Genomic DNA, 20,196 nt, shown 5'->3' with positions numbered 1-20,196 from the left:
TATTTCAGCAGTATTTCTCATTGTGCAAGTCTGTGGCTCAACGCCTCCTCTGTATGGTGAGTAAGCAGTCCATCCTTTCCACATTGTTGTTATTCCATCCTGGACTTTTCATTGTTTCATAGCTACGCCAGGTTTTACACACATGAAACCATTATGGTGAATTTGAAGAGACTGTGAATAAATTTCAGTTGCGTTCATCATTTACACGTAACGTATATTTATGTTAAATTTCACATTGTTTTTTTACAGTTATCTCCATGTAACTTAAATTTCGTCCTTTGTTCTTGATTTTACAGTGACATGATGAGTATGCATGCATATCCGGCAATGGCTTTAGGAGGCCATCCACAAATATTTCTGCAACAAAACATCCCTCTGGCAGGCCGTGCACCGATCTACAAAGTTGCTCCACCACATGGACAGCATACACTTTTGCCTGCGGTAACAGAAATTGTCATGTTTGTTACCTTTCCTCTTTCTCCTTTTTACATGTAAGAGATGTGAGGTACACTGCAATCTAGAAAGTTTAAGAGACTGGGTTCATAAAAACTAGAGAAACTTTAAGATTGTGGTTTCAGTGCTCCATACGTTCTACAATCTCCCCCCACTTGAGTAAAACACATGTATAATATTCATACACCCATGTGAAATGGTCACAAAAATCTGTCTTTGGGATACTGTTCAATTTGCTTGCCACATTGGCCTTGGTTGACCCTTCAAGTGAATTTCTGCACTTTGTTGTTTTGTGGTAGCTTGGTGTTGATAACACTAAGTCTTGTCACTAGTGATGATTTTTTTCCGGAAAAAGAGTTGCTGCATGTCGCATTTCAATCAAGCCATGGCATGTGTCCATGTGCCTTTGAGTTTGTTCAAAAGTGAAGGCAGGGCAGGCTTTTCATGCACAGTTTTCTCTTCCTATAGATTGTGGAGAATGTCTTGAACACTTGATTTAGGGATTTTTCTCCACTGTGATTGGTAACACACAACTATTGCACAAATAGTACTTGACTATGACTGTTTGCATGCACATCTGCTGTTTACAGTTGTTAGTTCAAGCTGCTGCCATAGTTATTTCACTGATATCGCTTATATAGTAGGAATAGAATCATCTTAGAATATTTTGGAGGATGTTGTGCATACAGAGAGAGTTTTTTTTTATTATTTAGCTGCAAAATCCACAACAACGTATCACAGACATTCATTTCCTTGCCATAAGTAATTATGTTTCAATAATTGTGGTACAAAGCAGAATTTTCAGGAAAAAATATGACAGCAGAGACCAACTAATATTCATACATCACTGATTTAATTCTGTGAGACATTTATGCAAAAAGTTTTATAAGTATTTTTTAACTTGAAGGAAATGATGCAACTTTGTAAAAAGATGCTGCTTTTATAGGTATGCATTTGAGCTGCTGTTTTAGTAGCTATTACCTAGTACTGCATCATAACCTTGAGCAGCGAGAAAAGATTGTTATTTAAATTACGTGTTCCGATACTCAATCACAGATAACCACTTTTCATTGGTAGTGCATTACTATTTACACAATCAGAGCACCCCCCTGGATTGACTGTAAACTTCAATATATCAAGAGCCTCTTCGTATCCTTTCCAATGCATACAAAGGCTCTGCTGTGACACTGTTGGACCAGCATTAGGAGAGAATGTGTATATTGAAGAGTATGGCTTATAGCTTCAAGACTGTTGCTGAGGTGGAAGTTTTCTCCTCGTTTTGTAACAGAATATATTCTGTATCAGTTGTGTGTGCCAAGTTAAATAAGAGTTTAGGATCCAAGTACAAAACAGTTGCCGCTCAGTACACAATTTCAAGTTACCGCATAATAATCGGAGCAGTCTATATTTGACAAAAGAGTAGAAAATTATAAATGTAACATGCCTATACAAGACTTGTGGGTAATTTTGTAGCTGTATGTCTCTGAGCAACTTGCTAAAATTTTTTTCCACCAGTATATAGTAATGAGTTCTGGATGTCACCCAATGATCAAAGCCATGTGGTAATTTTTTATACCATATGTTTTAATTGTGTACGCTATAGTTTACCTGTGGTTAGTTTTATCATTAGTCATAAATAAAATTATGAGTAAACTTACTGAGTTGTCAGTGTGAGAACACTAAGCTCCTTGAAGAGGTCCCCACAAAGAGTGTTGAGAAATATATATGTTTCTAGTCATCAGTTCATTATAATTGCAATATTAAGTGAGCAGAGGTGTTGTAAGTCAATTCTCTTTAATTTGTTGTACCTCTAGACAAAGAAAAACTGTAGATAAAGTGTTTTATAAACCAGTATGCTATTATTTATTCTGGATCATTGTTATTGCTGGAGCACATTATGAGGTTGCTGTTAATTAAAACTGCTGTGGCTAGGCAAGAAGATGCTTGGATCTGGGTGACAAGGATAAAACCAATGAAATGATTGTATGGCATTGATGGCTGGGAGTCCCCACTTGGGGAAATTTGGCCGTTGAGTTTTAAGTCTTTTCAGTTAACACCACTTTGGGTGACTTGAGTGGTGGTGTTGATGATGATGATGATGATGATGACGACGACGCCGACGACGACGACGACGACGATGACGACAACACCACACCCAGGCCTTGAGTGGAGAAAATCTCCGATGCAGCTGTGAATCGATCCCAGATCCTGTGCATAGTAGTCAGATTCGCTGACCGTTCAGCTAACGTGCAGACAGATAAAGTCAATGTTTGGCTAGGAAAGAAATCTTTTATGTGATGTCATTGTCTGCCTCTCATTGTTCAGAGCACTCCTGTTATTTTTTATTAATCATTTTGCCTATCTCATTCAAACCATTTGTTTGTTATTGTTACTAAGAGCACTGTGGTATTTTGTTATAACACAGTTTGTGCATTCTGAGAGATACAAACCACTTGAAATGCATGTGTGTGTGCTTACATCTGTGTGTTTACTTCGTCTACAGACCAGTGCAAGCCGCTGCTCATTCAGAGATAAGTTCTGTTTCAAGTACTTAGTAGTTTCTTTCAGCACAACTGACAAGGAGAGGTTCCCTCAGCTAGGATCAACTTTTTGAAACTTCCTATGTGGTAGTGTGGGTCAGGGTCCCAGGTATCGTACACTGCAGCCAATCACCCTATTGGGCCCTCATTTGCAAATAATGCACAAAATTTTATATTTCTTATGATTGACTAGAGCCTTGAAATTAGCAATAACATATAGGCAGTGCTGTAGTGCAGCACTTAAGTTAATCACTGATATGCTGGAGGTTCTGGGTTTGAATCCTACCAAGTGTTCTTTCCTTTCATTTTTACATCTGTATCAAAATGACTGTGATCATTATTTTTATTCAGTTACTTGGTTTAAATATAATTTTTTGCTTTTAATCCTGGGCTGCCTCATTTGAATTGTTATATTAATTTTTTTTTTATTTGCTCTCATTTTTTTTACTGGATTTGATTCTTTCTTCATTTGGAATCTTTGTAATTTTAAATTTTTTAATGTATTTACTTCAGTTTAATTTCTTCCGTTTTGTTACTTTATATTTTCATGCATGTTATTACAGTCAACATTTTTATTAATATTTTGCTTGAATTTTGTTTTATTTATAAATCTTATTTTGCTGCAATCTTTATCTGTGCTATTATGTCAAAAATGTGAGAAGAATTTCTGTTTTAAATGGTTGCATGGTGATTATTATCCAAAATAAACTTTAGGCCATGACCCCCCCCCCCTCCCACACACACACACACACACACACACACACACACACACACACACACAGAGCCATATGAAAAAGGGAAGTGCCTAGAATGGGAGGAGGAAACAAAATGAAACTTCACTGTTGAGAAAATGTGTAATATTATTTCAGTGATTACAAAATCAAGCCAAATTTACAAAGATGATGACAGTATGAGCCAACTTATCAGTATGACATTGCATCCCATCTGGCCTGGATGTATGCACTGATTAAGTTGGGAAGGATGTCATAAAGCCTTTCTATCATCTTCTGAGGCAAACTGGCCCACAGCTGTTGTAACTGGTCCTCGATATTCCGGATACTGGCACAGGGACGGAATTGTCAACAGAGATATGTGGACAACCATTGGCGTCTTAAATCGGCATCACAATACTGTCACATGAGAGGAATGGATAAGGATGAGGGATGTCTATGACACCATTGTGCCATCAAGAGTTCTGCCAGTCACTACAAATTGTGATCCAAAGTCATACCTGATATCTCCCTACACCATGACGTCAGGAGTAACATCACTTTGTCTCTCGAAAACATTGGAAGAATGGGACCTCTCCACTGGTCGCTGTCCTATTTGTCAGTGACAATCATCCAGGGTAGTGCAGAATAGCTTTCATTGCTGAACACAGTGCGAAACCATTCATGAAGAGTCCATGCATCCTTGTCATGGTACCACTCCATACATAGCTTTTTGTGTGGTGGTGTTCCATGTTCTCAACAAAATGCTTTACGACTACTTCTGGTGAGTTTGAAACAGAATATGGTCCTAGTGGTTGTTAATCGACATATACTTCCAAATTTCCTCAATACAATGCCTTTTCCGTCCATTGCATACATTTTCTGCCATATTTGACAGGTTTCCATTATATTGAATCCATTAACAGTGTCTATGAAATGAATGCAACATTTCGCTAACAGTCACAAGTTTATTCATGCTGTAAGATTTTTTTAAATTGTGGACATACCTGTCAAAAATATGTCTTATGGAAGCAAGTATCTCAAGCTTCCATCTTTCTTGCCAGGTTGGGCTATCATGAAATCAATGCTTCTCAAAAATAATAAAACCTGAAAGAAAGCATGGCCACTCTTAGATGTGTCATTCCAGTCTCATCCTTTGTCCACAACTCTTCCACATTTACCATTGGTATTTTTTTCAGGCAGATTTGAATAAGGATACTTATAATGGCCAATAATTCTTCTCGGGTTAGATCAGTGCAAGTTTGGGGTTGCATGTACACTGGACATAATTTTTCAATTTTTGAATTAATGTGTCTTAAATTTCATGAATCATGTTTAAATCAAAACAGTTTTGAAAATGTATCAGTTGGAGATACAGTCTTTTACTATTCGTTTTGTACCAGGTAAAATTTTTACTGTATTTTTTCTTTATTTTTTCCCCTTATTTTTTGAGATTTCAATAAATTCAATTTTCACCATTTTGTAACTTTACCCTTCTCAACATAAAAATTTTCAGCCTGTGTTTCAGATTCGTTTCCATCACTACCTTCAACTTCAGTTTCAGAATCATTGTCAGCATTTGTTATTTTTTCCTTACTCAAATTGTAATCATTTCATTCAAAATTTTGAGTTGATTGATTTTGAGCTTTTGTTTTATTCTCTTCTTCTTCCAATTCTTGCAAATTTCAAGGAATATCTTCAAGTTTTGACAGCACACATAATGAAAAACAATCTGACGTGCACTATTCCACTCACTAACATTAAAAATAAGAAAAACAAAAAGAGTTTTACTGAACATTGTGTAAAAAACTTCTTGAGGGTGAAAATAAACACGTCCGAAAACAATCAGAACGAGAGTGGTCGTGCATTTTTTCCCATACAACAGCCAGGCATGTACTAAATAAATTGTTTATTGGCAGAAAAGTAGCAGTAACAAATGGGTGGAGAGGGGCAGGTGGCAAAAAGTGTGTTGTTGCAAGGAATACTTGATGCCAATAATCCAGAAAGGTGACCGTAAGTGGTGGATAGTTAAAACAAGCCAGGTGCTCTACAAAACACAGTGGTGCAAATGGTGGAGGGTTAGTATTTGAATTACAGCCCAATATGACAAGTTTAACATAGTATGAAGTGCCGGCCTCTGAGCTTTCCAAAGAGAGATGAATTATCGAAAGGTGATGACATTTTATAAATGTGTTAATTTTGAAGCTAAATATTTCATCAGATTATATTTTTTGTAGCGCTATTAATTTCTCACACAAGCTGTGGCAGTTATCAAAGTAAATCAGTATTATCTGCAGTTAAATTGCTTCTCAATCTGCTTTTTGGATATTTACATGCAGCACATGTCTGTAATTACAGTTTGTTAGAAACGTGTCTTTTCTTTATTAACTTGTGAGAATATAAACTGAAGATTATACAATTATATTATTATAGATGTCAAAGATAGTACCCCGATGTTTATTACGTAATTTGTAGGTTTCGTATGCTGACAAGTGAGTGTGAAAACTTACAGTGAAGAAACCAGTATACAGCAAATTAGTGTTGTTCTGTCTGATTCAAGACCTGATCCAGTATTGAAGTATTCAGTACAGGACCTAAGCATTTTAATAGCCAGATAAAATGGCTCATCAATCAATGTGAACCAACATACCTGAATGCTGAAGATGTCACTGAATTGCAGTAATGTTCATACCTGGAACCATCAACCATACGAGCAACTTGGCTGGTGGTCACTGAACACCCAGACACAAGTGGAGCATCATGTCAGCCATCAAGAGAATACGACACAACTGTGAAGATATGATACAGACAAAGAGTGCTATTCTAACTGGATCCAAGGACGATTTCATAAAATAAGTTAAAGTTGGTTTCCTCCCTGGGGAGGGGTGCTGTGGTGGTTCCAGCATGACATACTTCCTGCATGAGGAACTGGCAACATAAATACGGGGATTTTTCAGACACTGTGGTGGACTACCTGTGTTAAGAATGTCAGTCTGCACCTAACTGGTGACCTGGCTGGGTGGAAGTTCTATGCACAACTCTGTATGTAGTTGTTTATATAAACCTGAGTGCTACAAAATATCATCTTAAGTGTACATGTACCTTCCTGTCCATTAATTGAAATGAAGTTTTAGAGGAACTGGTATTTGGCAGAACTTTGGCCACTGACATGGAAGACTTATCTGTATGCAGGAAAGTGGAAGAGTATTCTGTAGGACAAAAAATATTCCTTTAGCTAATATTCAGTACTGTCATGTCCAATTGATGGAGCTGAATCTATAGTTGGTCAGTATCAGAGGTTTAAAATCTTCTATACATGGTGATATGGTAATGCAGTGTGTAATCCATTGGTAGCACTTCATTGCTAAAAATAAGAGAGAGATTTGGATGAATGTCTTCACTATCTCATCAGTAATGTTGACAGAATAAAAGTGCATTCTTTGAAGGACTGTCTTTCTCAAAATCTCCATCAAGAAAATGACCATTTCCTTCATTTTAACTGGATCTTCTCACTGCTGATTAGCTGTTCTTCATGGTAACTAATTTTTGGATATGAGGATGACCTGTAACACAGGTCAGAACTGGTAATCAGGATAATCATAAAAATCTGGATGAAGGTGAGTAGGATTTGGTGCTCTGAGGTTTGTGTATAAACTTAATTATGTATGCAGATAGTCCATCTATAGGTTTCGATGAGATTGCTAGTATCAAAATACATGACATAAATAGCTGTATCTTTTGATTGCATTGACTTAGAATTGTAATTTTTTACACTATGAAGGGGCCATAGGCCATAGTATTTAATGTAAATTTCAACTTGATATCTATACCAGTTCCTGAGAGAAAGGAGTCTTCATAGAGGGACAACAAAGTGATCCTATGGGTTCCATTTTTACTGATTGAGGTACAGAACTGTAAAAATGAACTCTATGATCTCTGTGTTGCTTCAGTATACTAAAAGTAGTTGTGGAGCCCTCAGACATCACGCTACATTTATAAATTTCATAATGGATAGTTCTGCGTGAATATAAATAACTTAGGAGTGAAGTACCTGATAAATTTACAAGTTTTGTTGACCCTAGGGTTCCTTCGGCTGACAGACTAGCGAGTTAATTCATTTTTAAATATTGTTGGTTATGTTCCAGAAGGTACCTGAAAAATACCTTTTCCAATGTTCTTCATCTGTATTCTTCTGTTTAATTTTTCTGCGGTTGCTTTTACTTCAAAAAAGTAAATAATTTTAAAATTGACAAATTTCTTTTTTTTTTTTAAATTTCAGGGTGCTTTAAAAAGAACTCGCACACCTTCTCCACCACCTTCAAACTACCATCAGGGGTATGGGTACAAACCAGGAACAGTTCCTGCATATTCCCAGCAAAGTAAGCCAATAAATTTTGATTTTTTTTAAAATAATAAAATTACCATGCAGTAAGCTATACTATTTAATACATCAAACAACGGAAAGTCCTGGTTGGAGTATCAATAATATTGTGAAAAGGATAGCTTTCTGTAGTTACAGACAGGCACATTGAAAAGATCATTCCTGGTTGGAGTATCAATAATATTGTGAAAAGGATAGCTTTCTGTAGTTACAGACAGGTACATTGAAAAGATCATTACACATTGAGCTTTTGGTCAAAGCCTTCTTCAGAAAAGAAAAGCAAACACACACACACACACACACACACACACACACACACACACACACACACACGAATATATGAAAGCTACCACTGCAGCCAGAATGGCATTGTGTGTGCAGTGGCCGGAGGTAGCAGTCTTGTGCGTGAGGTGTGCCTGCTTGTGTGTGTGTGTGTGTGTGTGTGTGTGTGTGTGTGTGTGTGTGTGTGTGTGTGTGTTCTTTCCTAAAGAAAGCTTTGGCCGAAAGCTCAATGTGTAACAGTCTTTTTATTGTGCTTGTCTGCAACTCAACTTGTCATCTCTATGGTGAGTAGCAATCTATCCTTTTCATACTATTGTTGATATTTAAGACACCATCTACAGAAATTAATATTCTGAATTGAAATTACAAGCAAATAAAGAAAAAGGAATACATTTATCTACCTGGTGTTAACAGATTAAATGACAGCTGGTAAATTCCCATACTTTGTTCGTCTAGTCAGAATAGCAAGTTAATTGGTTTTTAAATATTGTTCATTGTGTATCTTCAGTTTTTGTATTCCTTAGTAAATGTACTGATTGCTGAACTAATTGTTGCTCTGTTTGATATTTTTTAATGTATTATTAATTTCTGCAATATGAGTCGTTACAGTTTCTCACTTTAAAATTGCCATCTGTGAGCAAGTGGTCTTAACTTTGAGCTGTTTGACAAAATAGTTTCACGTGTCCATGAAGAAAGCTGAAGAATCACCTATGAGTGTGTGCTTTAAGAAATGTGCCTCTAAATGTCATTCTGTAGTATGATATTTCAAGTCTTGAGTATTATAGTAAATCAGTCTATTTTTTCAGTCTATTTTTTTCTGGGTATCACAGTCTCTGAGGAAACTTTGAGAATTTTCACTTTGGACCATCTCTCTATGAAGTGTGTGAGAAAAGTAATGAGAGTGATTTTTTATCAACCAGAGTTTTTATTTTATTTTTTTCAAAAAACAATATTGTCCCCTTCAAAGTAGTTTCTTTTGGCAACTATAAACCAGTAGAATCATTGTTACCAGTCTTGGTAGCAGTACTGAAAAGCTTCATTTGGTATGGACTTTAAAGTGTCAGCCACGTTCTTCTGAATGTCTCCAGAGTCCCAAACTGATGTTCTTTTAAGACATTTTACAATTTTTGGAAAAGAAGAGTGTCACAAGAACTCAGATTAAGGGAACGGGGGATTCTGAAACAGCAGGAATATCTTTTAGAGATCAAAAATTCCATGATGGAAGTGGCCTGAAATGTCCAGTCTGACTCGATTCACCCTTTTCCTGAGCCTTTCAAGAAAATCTTTGTAAAACATTGGTCGAAATTCGTTCTGGAGATGACGATGATGATGATGATGATGATTATGATCGGTTTGTGGGGTGCTCAACTGCAGGGTCATCAGCGGCCATACAAAGTCCCAATTTTTACACAGTCCAATTTTTACACAATCCAATCTAGCCACTGTCATGAATGATGATGATGATGATGATGATGAAAGGATGAGGACAACACAAACATCCAGTCCCTGGGCAGAGAAAATCCCCAACTCGACCGGGAATCGAACCTGAGACCCCGTGATCCAGAGGCAGCAACGCTAGCCACTAGATCACCAGGTGTGGACCTTGTTCTGGAGAAACTAATTCTTTATGCACAATACCTCCACCATCAAAAAAGCAAATTAGCATTGTTTTGATCTATGATTTGCTCATTTGAACTTTGTTTGGTTGAGGAGATACCTCAGTATACCACTCCCCACTCTCCCACTTTTGTAAAACAAAAAGAAAACTGTATCTGTCAATCCGAAACATTTCCAATGTTGATGCTATAGCACATTATAAGAAATACTGCAAAATATTAAAGACTGTAATACAGATGTCAAAGCAAATATATTACAAGGAAAAGATAGTCATATCAGATAACAAAATAAAGACAATATGGGATATAGTGAAGGAGGAGACCGGTAGAACCAGACATGAAGAGGAACAAATAGCATTAAGAGTAAATGATGCATTGGTGACAGATGTGTATAGTGTTGCAGAACTTTTTAACAAACATTTTATAACTGTTACTGAAAAGATGGGGTTGTCAGGTTCGGTAGATGCTGCTATGGATTACCTTAGACCAGACATTTCAAGTAACTTCCATAATATGAATTTGACCCTCACTACCCCAACAGAAATAATGTCCATCATAAAATCTTTAAAATCAAAAACATCTAGTGGGTATGATGAAATATCAACAAAGTTAATTAAAGAATGTGATTCTGAGCTAAGTAACATATTAAGCTATCTGTGTAACCAGTCGTTTATCAGTGGAATATTTCCCGAATGGCTGAAATATGCTGAAGTTAAGCCACTGTTTAAGAAGGGAGATAAAGAAATAGCATCAAATTTCCGTCCAATTTCACTGTTGCCAGCATTCTCAAAAATTTTCGAAAAAGTAATGTACAGTCGTCTTTATAACCATCTTATCTCAAATAACATACTGTCAAAGTCACAGTTTGGATTTCTAAAAGGTTCTGATATTGAGAAGGCTATCTACACTTACAGTGAAAATGTACTTAATTCATTAGACAAAAAATTGCAGGCAACTGGTATATTTTGTGATCTGTCAAAGGCATTTGACTGTGTAAATCACAATATCCTTTTAAGTAAACTAGAATATTATAGTGTAACAGGGAATGCTGCAAAATGGTTCAAATCTTATATCTCTGGCAGGAAACAAAGGGTGTTATTAGGAAAGAGACATGCATCAAGCTATCAGGCATCATCCAACTGGGAACTAATTACATGTGGGGTCCCACAAGGTTCCATTTTGGGGCCCTTACTTTTTCTTGTGTATATCAATGACCTTTCATCAGTAACATTACCAGATGCCAAGTTTGTTTTGTTTGCTGATGATACAAACATTGCAATAAATAGCAAATCAAGTGTAGTCTTAGAAAGATCAGCCAATAAAATATTTGTAGACATTAATCACTGGTTCCTAGCCAATTCTTTGTCACTAAACTTTGAAAAAACACACTACATGCAGTTCAGAACTTGTAAGGGGTGTCCCAAGAGTATATGTCTAACATATGATGACAAGAAGATAGAAGAAGTGGACGGTGTTAAATTCTTGGGATTACAGCTTGATAATAAATTCAACTGGGAGGAGCACACCACAGAACTGCTGAAGCGTCTTAACAAATCTCTGTTTGCAATGCGAATTTTGTCAGACATAGGGGATAAAAAAATGAAAAAGCTGGCATACTATGCTTACTTTCATTCCATAATGTCATATGGGATTATTTTCTGGGGTAATTCATCAAGCCAAGCTAAAGTTTTCCGGGCACAAAAACGTGCAGTAAGAATTATATGTGGTGTGAACTCAAGAACATCCTGCAGAAGCCTGTTTAGGGAACTAGGGATACTAACTACAGCTTCCCAATATATTTATTCCTTAATGAAATTTGTCATTAAAAATATATCACTTTTTCAAACCAACAGCTCAATTCATGGAATCAATACTAGAAATAAGAATAATCTTCACAAGGATTTAAAGTCACTTAGTCTTGTACAAAAAGGTGTGCATTATTCAGGAACACACATTTTCAATAACTTGCCAGCAGCCATAAAAAGCTTAACAACCAATGAAATTCAGTTTAAGAGAAGCCTAAAGGATTTATTGGTGGCCAACTCCTTCTACTCCATTGATGAATTTCTGAGGAAAACCAACTGATTTGTATATAAGTACAACATAACTTCTGCACAATTTCAGTGCAGTAATGTGTTCACTGAAAATGTGTGTGTGTGTGTGTGTGTGTGTGTGTGTGTGTGTGTGTGTGTGTGTAAGTATAATCTAACTTCTGCACCATTTCAGTGCAGTAATGTGTTCATTGTAAATAAGTATTACAGTAGTTGTATTACATGTTTCTTACCTTATAAATAAATAAAAAACTTTTTTATTTTAAATTCAGTGCAATAGTATTTGTAAAATGACTCTTAGTGTTCATTAAAAAATGACGATCATTCCACTTGGGACCTGTGGAATGGTACATTAGCTTATTTGTTTTAGTTTAAATATTTGTCATGTATTGTTGTTTTTCTGACATGTTCCACATCCTGGAGGACCTCCTCACTACGGATCAATTGGAATGAAAGTAAATCTAATCTAATCTAATCTAAGGATCATACTCAAAAATCCAGAATTCGTCACCTGTGATCACACGACTGAACCATTCATGGCCATTGGTAATCCGCTGAAGATGATCAGTGCACACGTTTCTTTGATTGTCCTGCTCAGTTTTGAGATTTTTCGGCACTATTTTGACACAAATCTTTCACATGTGCAAATGTTCAGTGAAAATTTGATGTACAGTGAAAAGTGTTTAACAGATCACTTATGATCTTTATTGTTAAACATCGGTCTTATCTCAGAAGAGCATGCACACATTCAACGTTTTTGTTGGTTTTTGAAGTTGAGGGCTCCCTGATAGAGATTTGTCTCACACTCTTGGATTCCATAAGTTTAACATAAAACTTGACAGTGTAATGTAATTCTAAATTCTGTTGTTCCATTTTTCTAACACACAACAAAAACAGAACTTCACAGATGGCACTCTCAAAAATCATGTGGTGGCTTTACAGAGCTGAAAATTGGTCTGAGCATCTGGAAGAGTTGAACACACAGGTCTGCTACACAGGCAGAACAACAAAGCATTACCAGATCATATGCAGTGGTCTCAGTCTCATTACTGTTCTCACACACCGTGTATAATAGATATGGTTGTTTGAAATTCATCCTATAGTCGTGAAATGACTTTCATGAAGAAGAGGCAGTTACAAATCTCATGAACTGGGTTTTAAGACATCCCTTGTAAATGTAGTGACCTTCCAGATGATATTACTAATATTTCTCTAAGGGTGTACAAGAAAGACAGTGAAACTTGAGTTTCTCACAGCAAATGAATGTTCAAACAACTTAACAAGAGTGCAGCTGATATTCCAACAAGAGGAGTGGGATGAGCCCTTTGTCACCTATTATTGCCAAACTGTTTATGGAAGATTTTGCAGAACATGCCCTAGAGTCCGGGGCGTTGAAACCAGCATAATTTTTTTTAAATATTTAGACAATAGTTTTCTTGTTTGGGCTAATAGAAGCGAGAATTAAAAAAAAATTTTTTTTTAGATCATCATCTTGTGTGATTTATGATAACATAAAATAGTTTTCTCTTTCTTTTTATATGAATGTCATTATTATGTGGTGGGCTTTTCTCAAAATTGGTTGCTAATTTGGTTATTAGTTTAATTTTGATTTTTTTCTTTGATTTGAATTAAACTGATTTTTGTAAGACGGTTTGTTCAGTGAAAGCTAATCCTTAGCAAAATCATTAATCACATTAATTATTGTAAGACACACTGATCTTGTAACACATTACATATAAGTTGAAAAAATGAAATAAACTTTTTTAGGTTCTTACCTCAGCTAAACGTTTCAGCTCAACCGTGAGATCTCTGATTGTTATTTGTGTTTGCCCACACAAGTGCGAGAGAATAATTTCTTACCATTTTCTTTTGTGATGCATTGTAGTCTGAGTTGTGGCTCTGGATCTTGGCTGTTAAACTGAAAATAAAAATCTTAAAGCTATGTCTTTTGTTGCAGCAGCTGGCAGCTGTGGAAAAAAATGTGTATCATAACTGAAGCGGGCAAATAATTTGCTTCCGCTAATTTCCTAATTTAAAATTGCCACGTAATGGCGGCTGTGGCTCCTACGGAGGCTGCAATTGTTGCGCTGAAAATATCTTGAATTACTGATATTCAAAGGAAGTGGACATGAGATAGGGCTCACCTCTTACAATTAAAAGTGAATAATAGCATGAAACTAATATATTATCTGATTCCAAGTACAATAATTCTTACATTCAACAGTACTCGCTAAGATGTCTGACTACTCGCATTGAAGACAAGAGAGAGTGATAATGGATAAAAGATGACAAAAGATGGTTCCTTTTCCATCTACATGGTCCATTATTGTCAGAGTGAATCTTTTTTATTCTTTGCACTTGAAAATGATGCACAGAATTTTATATGATAATAATAATAATAATAATAATAATAATAATAATGATGTCCATGAGAGAAAATTACGTATCGTGTGAGCGGTTAATGTTCACGTATAATCCTATATTAAATTTTTTTTTTTTTTTTTTCAAATATCACTTTCAAGTTTCTCTAATATTTCTACTGGGGACAGTACAGTCTGAAATAAGTCCATCTGAATATTTGCTTCATGATGGAGGTGGAATAGGGTGGCTGACCTTCCTTCCCTTATGTATTGGCCAGCAGGAAGGTTATTGGGTGGTATCTTCAGGCTAATAGTTATCACTACCTGGCTCAGCGTGAAGCTGTACTTTGTACTTTGGTTCATACAGCCACCGTTACTTCAGACGTGGGAAGTTTGTCATCTGAGTTAGCCCATCGTCACGTCTCCTTTCATCTGAAGGGTTATCGTGAAAGACAGACCAGACAAATATTGCACTATTGATCAACAGTGAATTGAGTGAATGAAGAAAATAACGAGGTGCACCTAAGGCTATGGTCTTTCTGCGTTACACAGGTAACATTTTCAACAGTATTGTTGTATCCTGCCAAAACACAGTGTAAAGTGTGTCTTTCATCCACTGTCCAAGGTAATATTCTTTTAGGCTCTTTGAAGGATGATCGTGGTTTGTATAATGCGGATGTCTACTGCATCCCTTTGTTGTGGCATGTCATAACATCGGTCAGATCATCAGTATCGTAGAAGACCAGTGTATTAAGCATAAGGGTCTCGTACAGTTCCAGCAGTTGGGCAAATCTGCTGTTGCAGAACATTCCTGTGGCACTAGTCATCTACGTGTTGAAATATCAACGCTGTCAAAGACGTCAGTTGGCTGCATTCCCGTAAGCTGCTTGACCAAGAAAGACTATGATTATTGTATCAGTAATGCAAATGGTGGGTGAAGTTGGGCAAGTGATGGTGGTTTCCTAGTATCAGGAAAACATGCTAAAAGTGAACTAAAAAATAAAATTAGTCAGTGGAAGGGAAAACAGTGGTAGAGTATTCCTCTTTAAGAATTCAGCGTCGCCTCACCAAGAATAGCTGAAAAATGTGATTCAAATTAAGTTCCTGAATTCTCTGTATCTTTAGGGTATATGTAGTGTTTGTGGCATAAAATTACTGTTGAGACAAATCTGTAGGCTTGGAAATAACTAAAAGACCTGAAAAAGGAACAAGAAGTGGACTGTTTGTATAGATAGGGGTGTGTGTGTGTGTGTGTGTGTGTGTGTGTGTGTGTGTGTGTGTGTGTGTGTGTGTGTGTGTGTGTGTGCAGAGAGAGAGAGAGAGAGAGAGAGAGAGAGAGAGAGAGAGAGAGAGGGTGGGTGGGGGAAGTGAGGGAGGGAGCCCCTTTGAAAAACTGATAAGATCAATGCTAAAAATTCCCTCTTCTTCCATTTCTCCTTAGAAGGGATTACTCGATTCTATGTTCTTATTCGACGTCTCACTTGACTTCGTCCTATTTTCTTCCTATTGATGTTTGATGTGACTGAACAAGTTATAAGTGGCACAAAAGACTGAGAGTTTGCACTGTGGGTGGCGGCAGAGTTAAGGGAATATATTAGGCTGTTGCAGAGAAGGAGACATGAGAGAGGAAATGCTGATGTAATCCATGATCGGCATTGCCAAGACAACATGCAAAGTATAGCTTCACCTCACAATAATGGTGGGTCGAGTACATTTCACAGTACTTTTTGCAAGAACTCATGACGTATTGGTGCTCTGAGGGTGACCAGGAGCGACGCTATCAAATTTTTTATCACTGTGGTGCCAAGTTGTTGTTTATGGATGTGTTAGTGACAGGAGAATCTCGGTTGTAGCAAGAACTCTTTAGGGGAATGTGTTTGTGGCTACACAATGCAAAATATTTGTGACAAGGAAGAACATGAATGTTATTGCTCATCAAACAATTCAAAATCCAGCAAATGAATTACATTCTCCGCCAGGGTTTTGACTACCTCTCGTCCTGCCCTGAAATTAGAAATGTCCTACCCTCTATCCTTCCCACCCTTCCCACAGTGGTATTTCATTGTCCATCAAACGTACACAATATACTTGTCCATCCCTACACAACCCCTGTTCCCAGTCCCTTAGCTCATGGCTCATACCCCCGTAATAGACCTAGATGCAAGACCTGTCCCATACATCCTCCCACCACCACCACCACCTACTCCAGTCCAGTCACAAACATCACCTATCGCATCAAAGGAAGGGTTACCTGTGAAACCAATCATGTAATCCACAAGCTAAGCTGCTACCACTGTGCTGCATTCCATGTGGGCATGGCAACCAACAAGCTGGCTGTCCATATGAATGGTCATCTACAAACTGTGGCCAAGAAACAAGTGGACCAACCTGTCGCTTAGCAGACTGTCCAACACGACATCCTTCATTTCAATGACTGCTTCACAGCCTGTACCATATGAATCCTTACCACCAACACCAGCTTTTATGAACTGCACAGGTGGGAACTTTCTCTATAATATGTCCTACATTCCCGTGGCCCTGCTGGTCTCAACCTTAGTTATTGTCCTCACTCATTTGATCCCTTCCCTGTTCCCATTCCAGAACTACACAGCCATCATTCCACTATGGCACCCAATCCATCTACAACTCAGCGTTTCCTCTATATAGTGAGTAGCAATTTTCCTTTTCATATTATTTATTGCTCATCATTTCACTTGCAGAAATTTAAGGTGTCCTCTTAGGTTTCTACCTTACCACACACTGGGAAATTGCCACATATTCAGAAATAAACAGCAAAGTATTTGTAACAAGAAACAATATGAATTTTATCGCTACTATTTTCACTCTCAGAAATGTAGTCTGTTCTCTTAGGTTTCTGCCCAACCACAAACTCGGAAGTCACCACACATTCAAAAATAAACAGGCAAATGTTTAATTCACCATTTGTTCTGTAACCAGACAGGAATGTTTAACAACATTGAATATTGCAGAACACATTGTATTACAATTATAACAATATTCTAGAATGTAGTTACAGCATGAAGTTGAAAAAGTAAATTCTCACACTTCGGTTTGTGAACCTATAACCTTGAACTGAACTAACTGTGATGTTATCCTTTATGCTACTGCTTATTCATCTGAATTTTATGGTGTGCATTAGTTATCATAAAATCTTTTGAAGCTGTACATCATTGGTGCTTTATTAATTGACATTCTATGATTAGTATGACGTACTTGTGATATAGTTTCAATGCACCATTGCTTTGAGACAGTATACTGTGCACATGTCACACACCATGAAGGAAATGAACAATCGAAATGCAGACGGTTCACACAGGGGTCATTCACAAGCACTTGCGAAAGTTATTAGTTAAAAGAGCACCAGTGAAGTCATCACTGCAAAAAGTAGTGTGAAGCCGCATCCACACTGGCACTGGAAACATGTTTTTGTTGGAAATTTTTTTTTCCTACATCTGTTTCAAACTTTGTTTCTTGTCTCTGTTTCTGTCCCCAGTGGCATTAAACATGTCTCAGGGTATACGTGTCGTCTGCAGTGCTGTTTATTGTATTGCTTTCATATTATCTTTCACGTCATACCTAGAGGCGTGAAAACTGTAATATGTGATGCTGCATTATTAATACTCAAAGGTTAATGCAAACAAAATGAAAGATGTCAATGACATTCATTCTTTTTTTATTGATTTATCATGACTTGTGACCTAAAAGCCATAAGTACCTCTCAGTGTTTCGTGATTTTGCAGAATAAGGTTGCATTTATCAAAGACTTTCATAATTGGTTTTAAAACTATGATAGAGTATTATTTTGATGGAGAGTTTTTATAGTATTTGGTAATGGCCGACAAAATCGGATTTAGTGGTTTGCATACAGTCATTGTCTTTATCGAGCGAAAACATACTATAGAAAAACTAGGGTGAAAAACTTGGTACATTAGGGAACTGAATCTGGAAAACAGCTAAAGTTTCCATAATTTCACTTGGACATTAGCTAATGATTTTGAATTTCTGGCAGATAGGCTATCATCTTTTTTTAAAAAAGTTTCATGAAAGTAATTACAACCAAACAGGCAGTTGGTCTAATTTTTTTATCAACAGGAGATTCTTTGTAGAGCCTTGAGTATTAATTTCACATTTGAAGTAAGCTACCTCATACAATGTTATTTTCTTTTCTACACAGTCAGTATTCTATCAAATGTAGCAGCAGTTTTCCACAGAGCATCTTGTTTTCAGAAAATCTTAATACAGCAAGAGAAAACAAAACACATAACAACTCTACACAACAGTTGGCACAATTCAACATACACGTATATCGTATTTACTCGAATCTAAGCCGCACTTTTTTCCGGTTCTTGTAATCCAAAAAACCGCCTGCGGCTTAGAATCGAGTGCAAAGTAAATGGAAGTTCTGAAAAATGTTGGTAGGTGCCGCCAGAACTAACTTCTGCCGTCGAATATATGTAGCGCTACACGGGCATACTTCGCAGGCACAAAGATAAATACTGGCGCCAAAACCTGTGCGTCAGTAAATAATTTTTTTTTAAAAAAAGGTGTAAGACAAGCTTTTTCTCCGCCCCGAGTTTCGACCACTGCATTTTCATACATTATCCAACGAAGTAAATACAAATTCCGTGTTGCTCATCTTCGAATGTAGCAGCATTTCAATGTACTACGAAAATCCGACTGGCAAGACTATTTGGGATGTTTGTCAATATGGCCAACTCTACGTTCTGAATTTTTTCCTACCTGTGAGAAGAGATGGTTGCTAATAGGAACTTTTATGAATTGCGAATCACATGCAGTATTTTCTTCAACATAAGAATAATGCGGATATAAACATTTTTGCCATGTATTCTTTCGTGTTTGCTGCTATCCTCATTTAAAACCCTGTCTACCTAATAACCTACGAAACTAATGTGAGACAGCAGCAAATGCCGGGAAGAATATACATATCATGTCCATGTTTATATTCGTATTATTCTGATGCCTAATAATGATACAATCAGAAATGAAGCACGGCAATTGACTAGATTTTTAAATCTAAGATGACTAATTTCTGTGCAGAATGTAATGTACAAAAGAGGCGTCTGCAAAGATTTTCAAACGGAGAAAAATTTAGCTAAACTGTCATTCAGAACATCTATCATACGCAGTCTATTATTTGGTTCTTGTTGATCATTATCAAAGAAAGCAGCAGTATAATTAGCAACAAATAGCAGTCTCTTGCCATTGTTTCGCTAATGAGACAATTCCTTTCTTTTTTTTATTGTAAGCGGCGGTAGCGCGCACGTAAGCAAGCCATGCCGCGAGTGGCGACAGGTCATAAACACTTACTATCAGAATGCGACAAACAATACATGACACAGTACAATAATGCATTTTCAGCCTAGAGTGACATAAACACCTATAACAAAGAGAACGGCACTTATCAGATCAAAGAAAAATAAGCAACCCATTCAAACCAGACGAAGCACGCCTGACGCATAGCAATGGCTACCTGGTAAAGCTTAACTGCTAAGCTTACGACTTGAACCAAACTACTGTAGCTGTATCGTCATTTATTCTACCTAAATTGTGTCTCATAATACAATAGACCAACTTTGTTTAGATTTGGAGGTGCGGCCTAAAACTTTTCTCTCCCCTTGAATTTCGAGTCTCCAATTTCAGGTGCGGCTTAGATTCGGGAAATTTTTTTTTTCCTTGATTTCGAGTCTCATTTTTCAGGTGCGGCTTAGATTCGAGTGCGGCTTAGATTTGAGTAAATACGGTACACTTGTGCTGTGCAGTG

At 36.9% G+C, this 20,196-nt stretch overlaps 1 protein-coding gene across 1 annotated transcript in view; it reads left to right on the top strand.

Moving 5' to 3' along the window:
• Positions 1-20,196, top strand: part of LOC124711765 (G protein pathway suppressor 2) — a 123,312-nt gene that overhangs the window by 32,746 nt on the left and 70,370 nt on the right. The window contains exons 3-4 of the mRNA XM_047241979.1: positions 297-441; positions 7,983-8,082. Of these exons, the coding sequence (XP_047097935.1) occupies positions 297-441; positions 7,983-8,082 (245 nt within the window). The remainder of the gene's footprint in view (positions 1-296; positions 442-7,982; positions 8,083-20,196) is intronic.

Source organism: Schistocerca piceifrons, chromosome 8 (assembly GCF_021461385.2).
Source record: "Schistocerca piceifrons isolate TAMUIC-IGC-003096 chromosome 8, iqSchPice1.1, whole genome shotgun sequence".
NCBI classification, from domain to species: Eukaryota; Metazoa; Arthropoda; class Insecta; order Orthoptera; family Acrididae; genus Schistocerca; species Schistocerca piceifrons.
The sequence above is the reverse complement of the archived record's forward strand: the minus strand, read 5'-3'. Positions and strand labels throughout refer to the sequence as shown.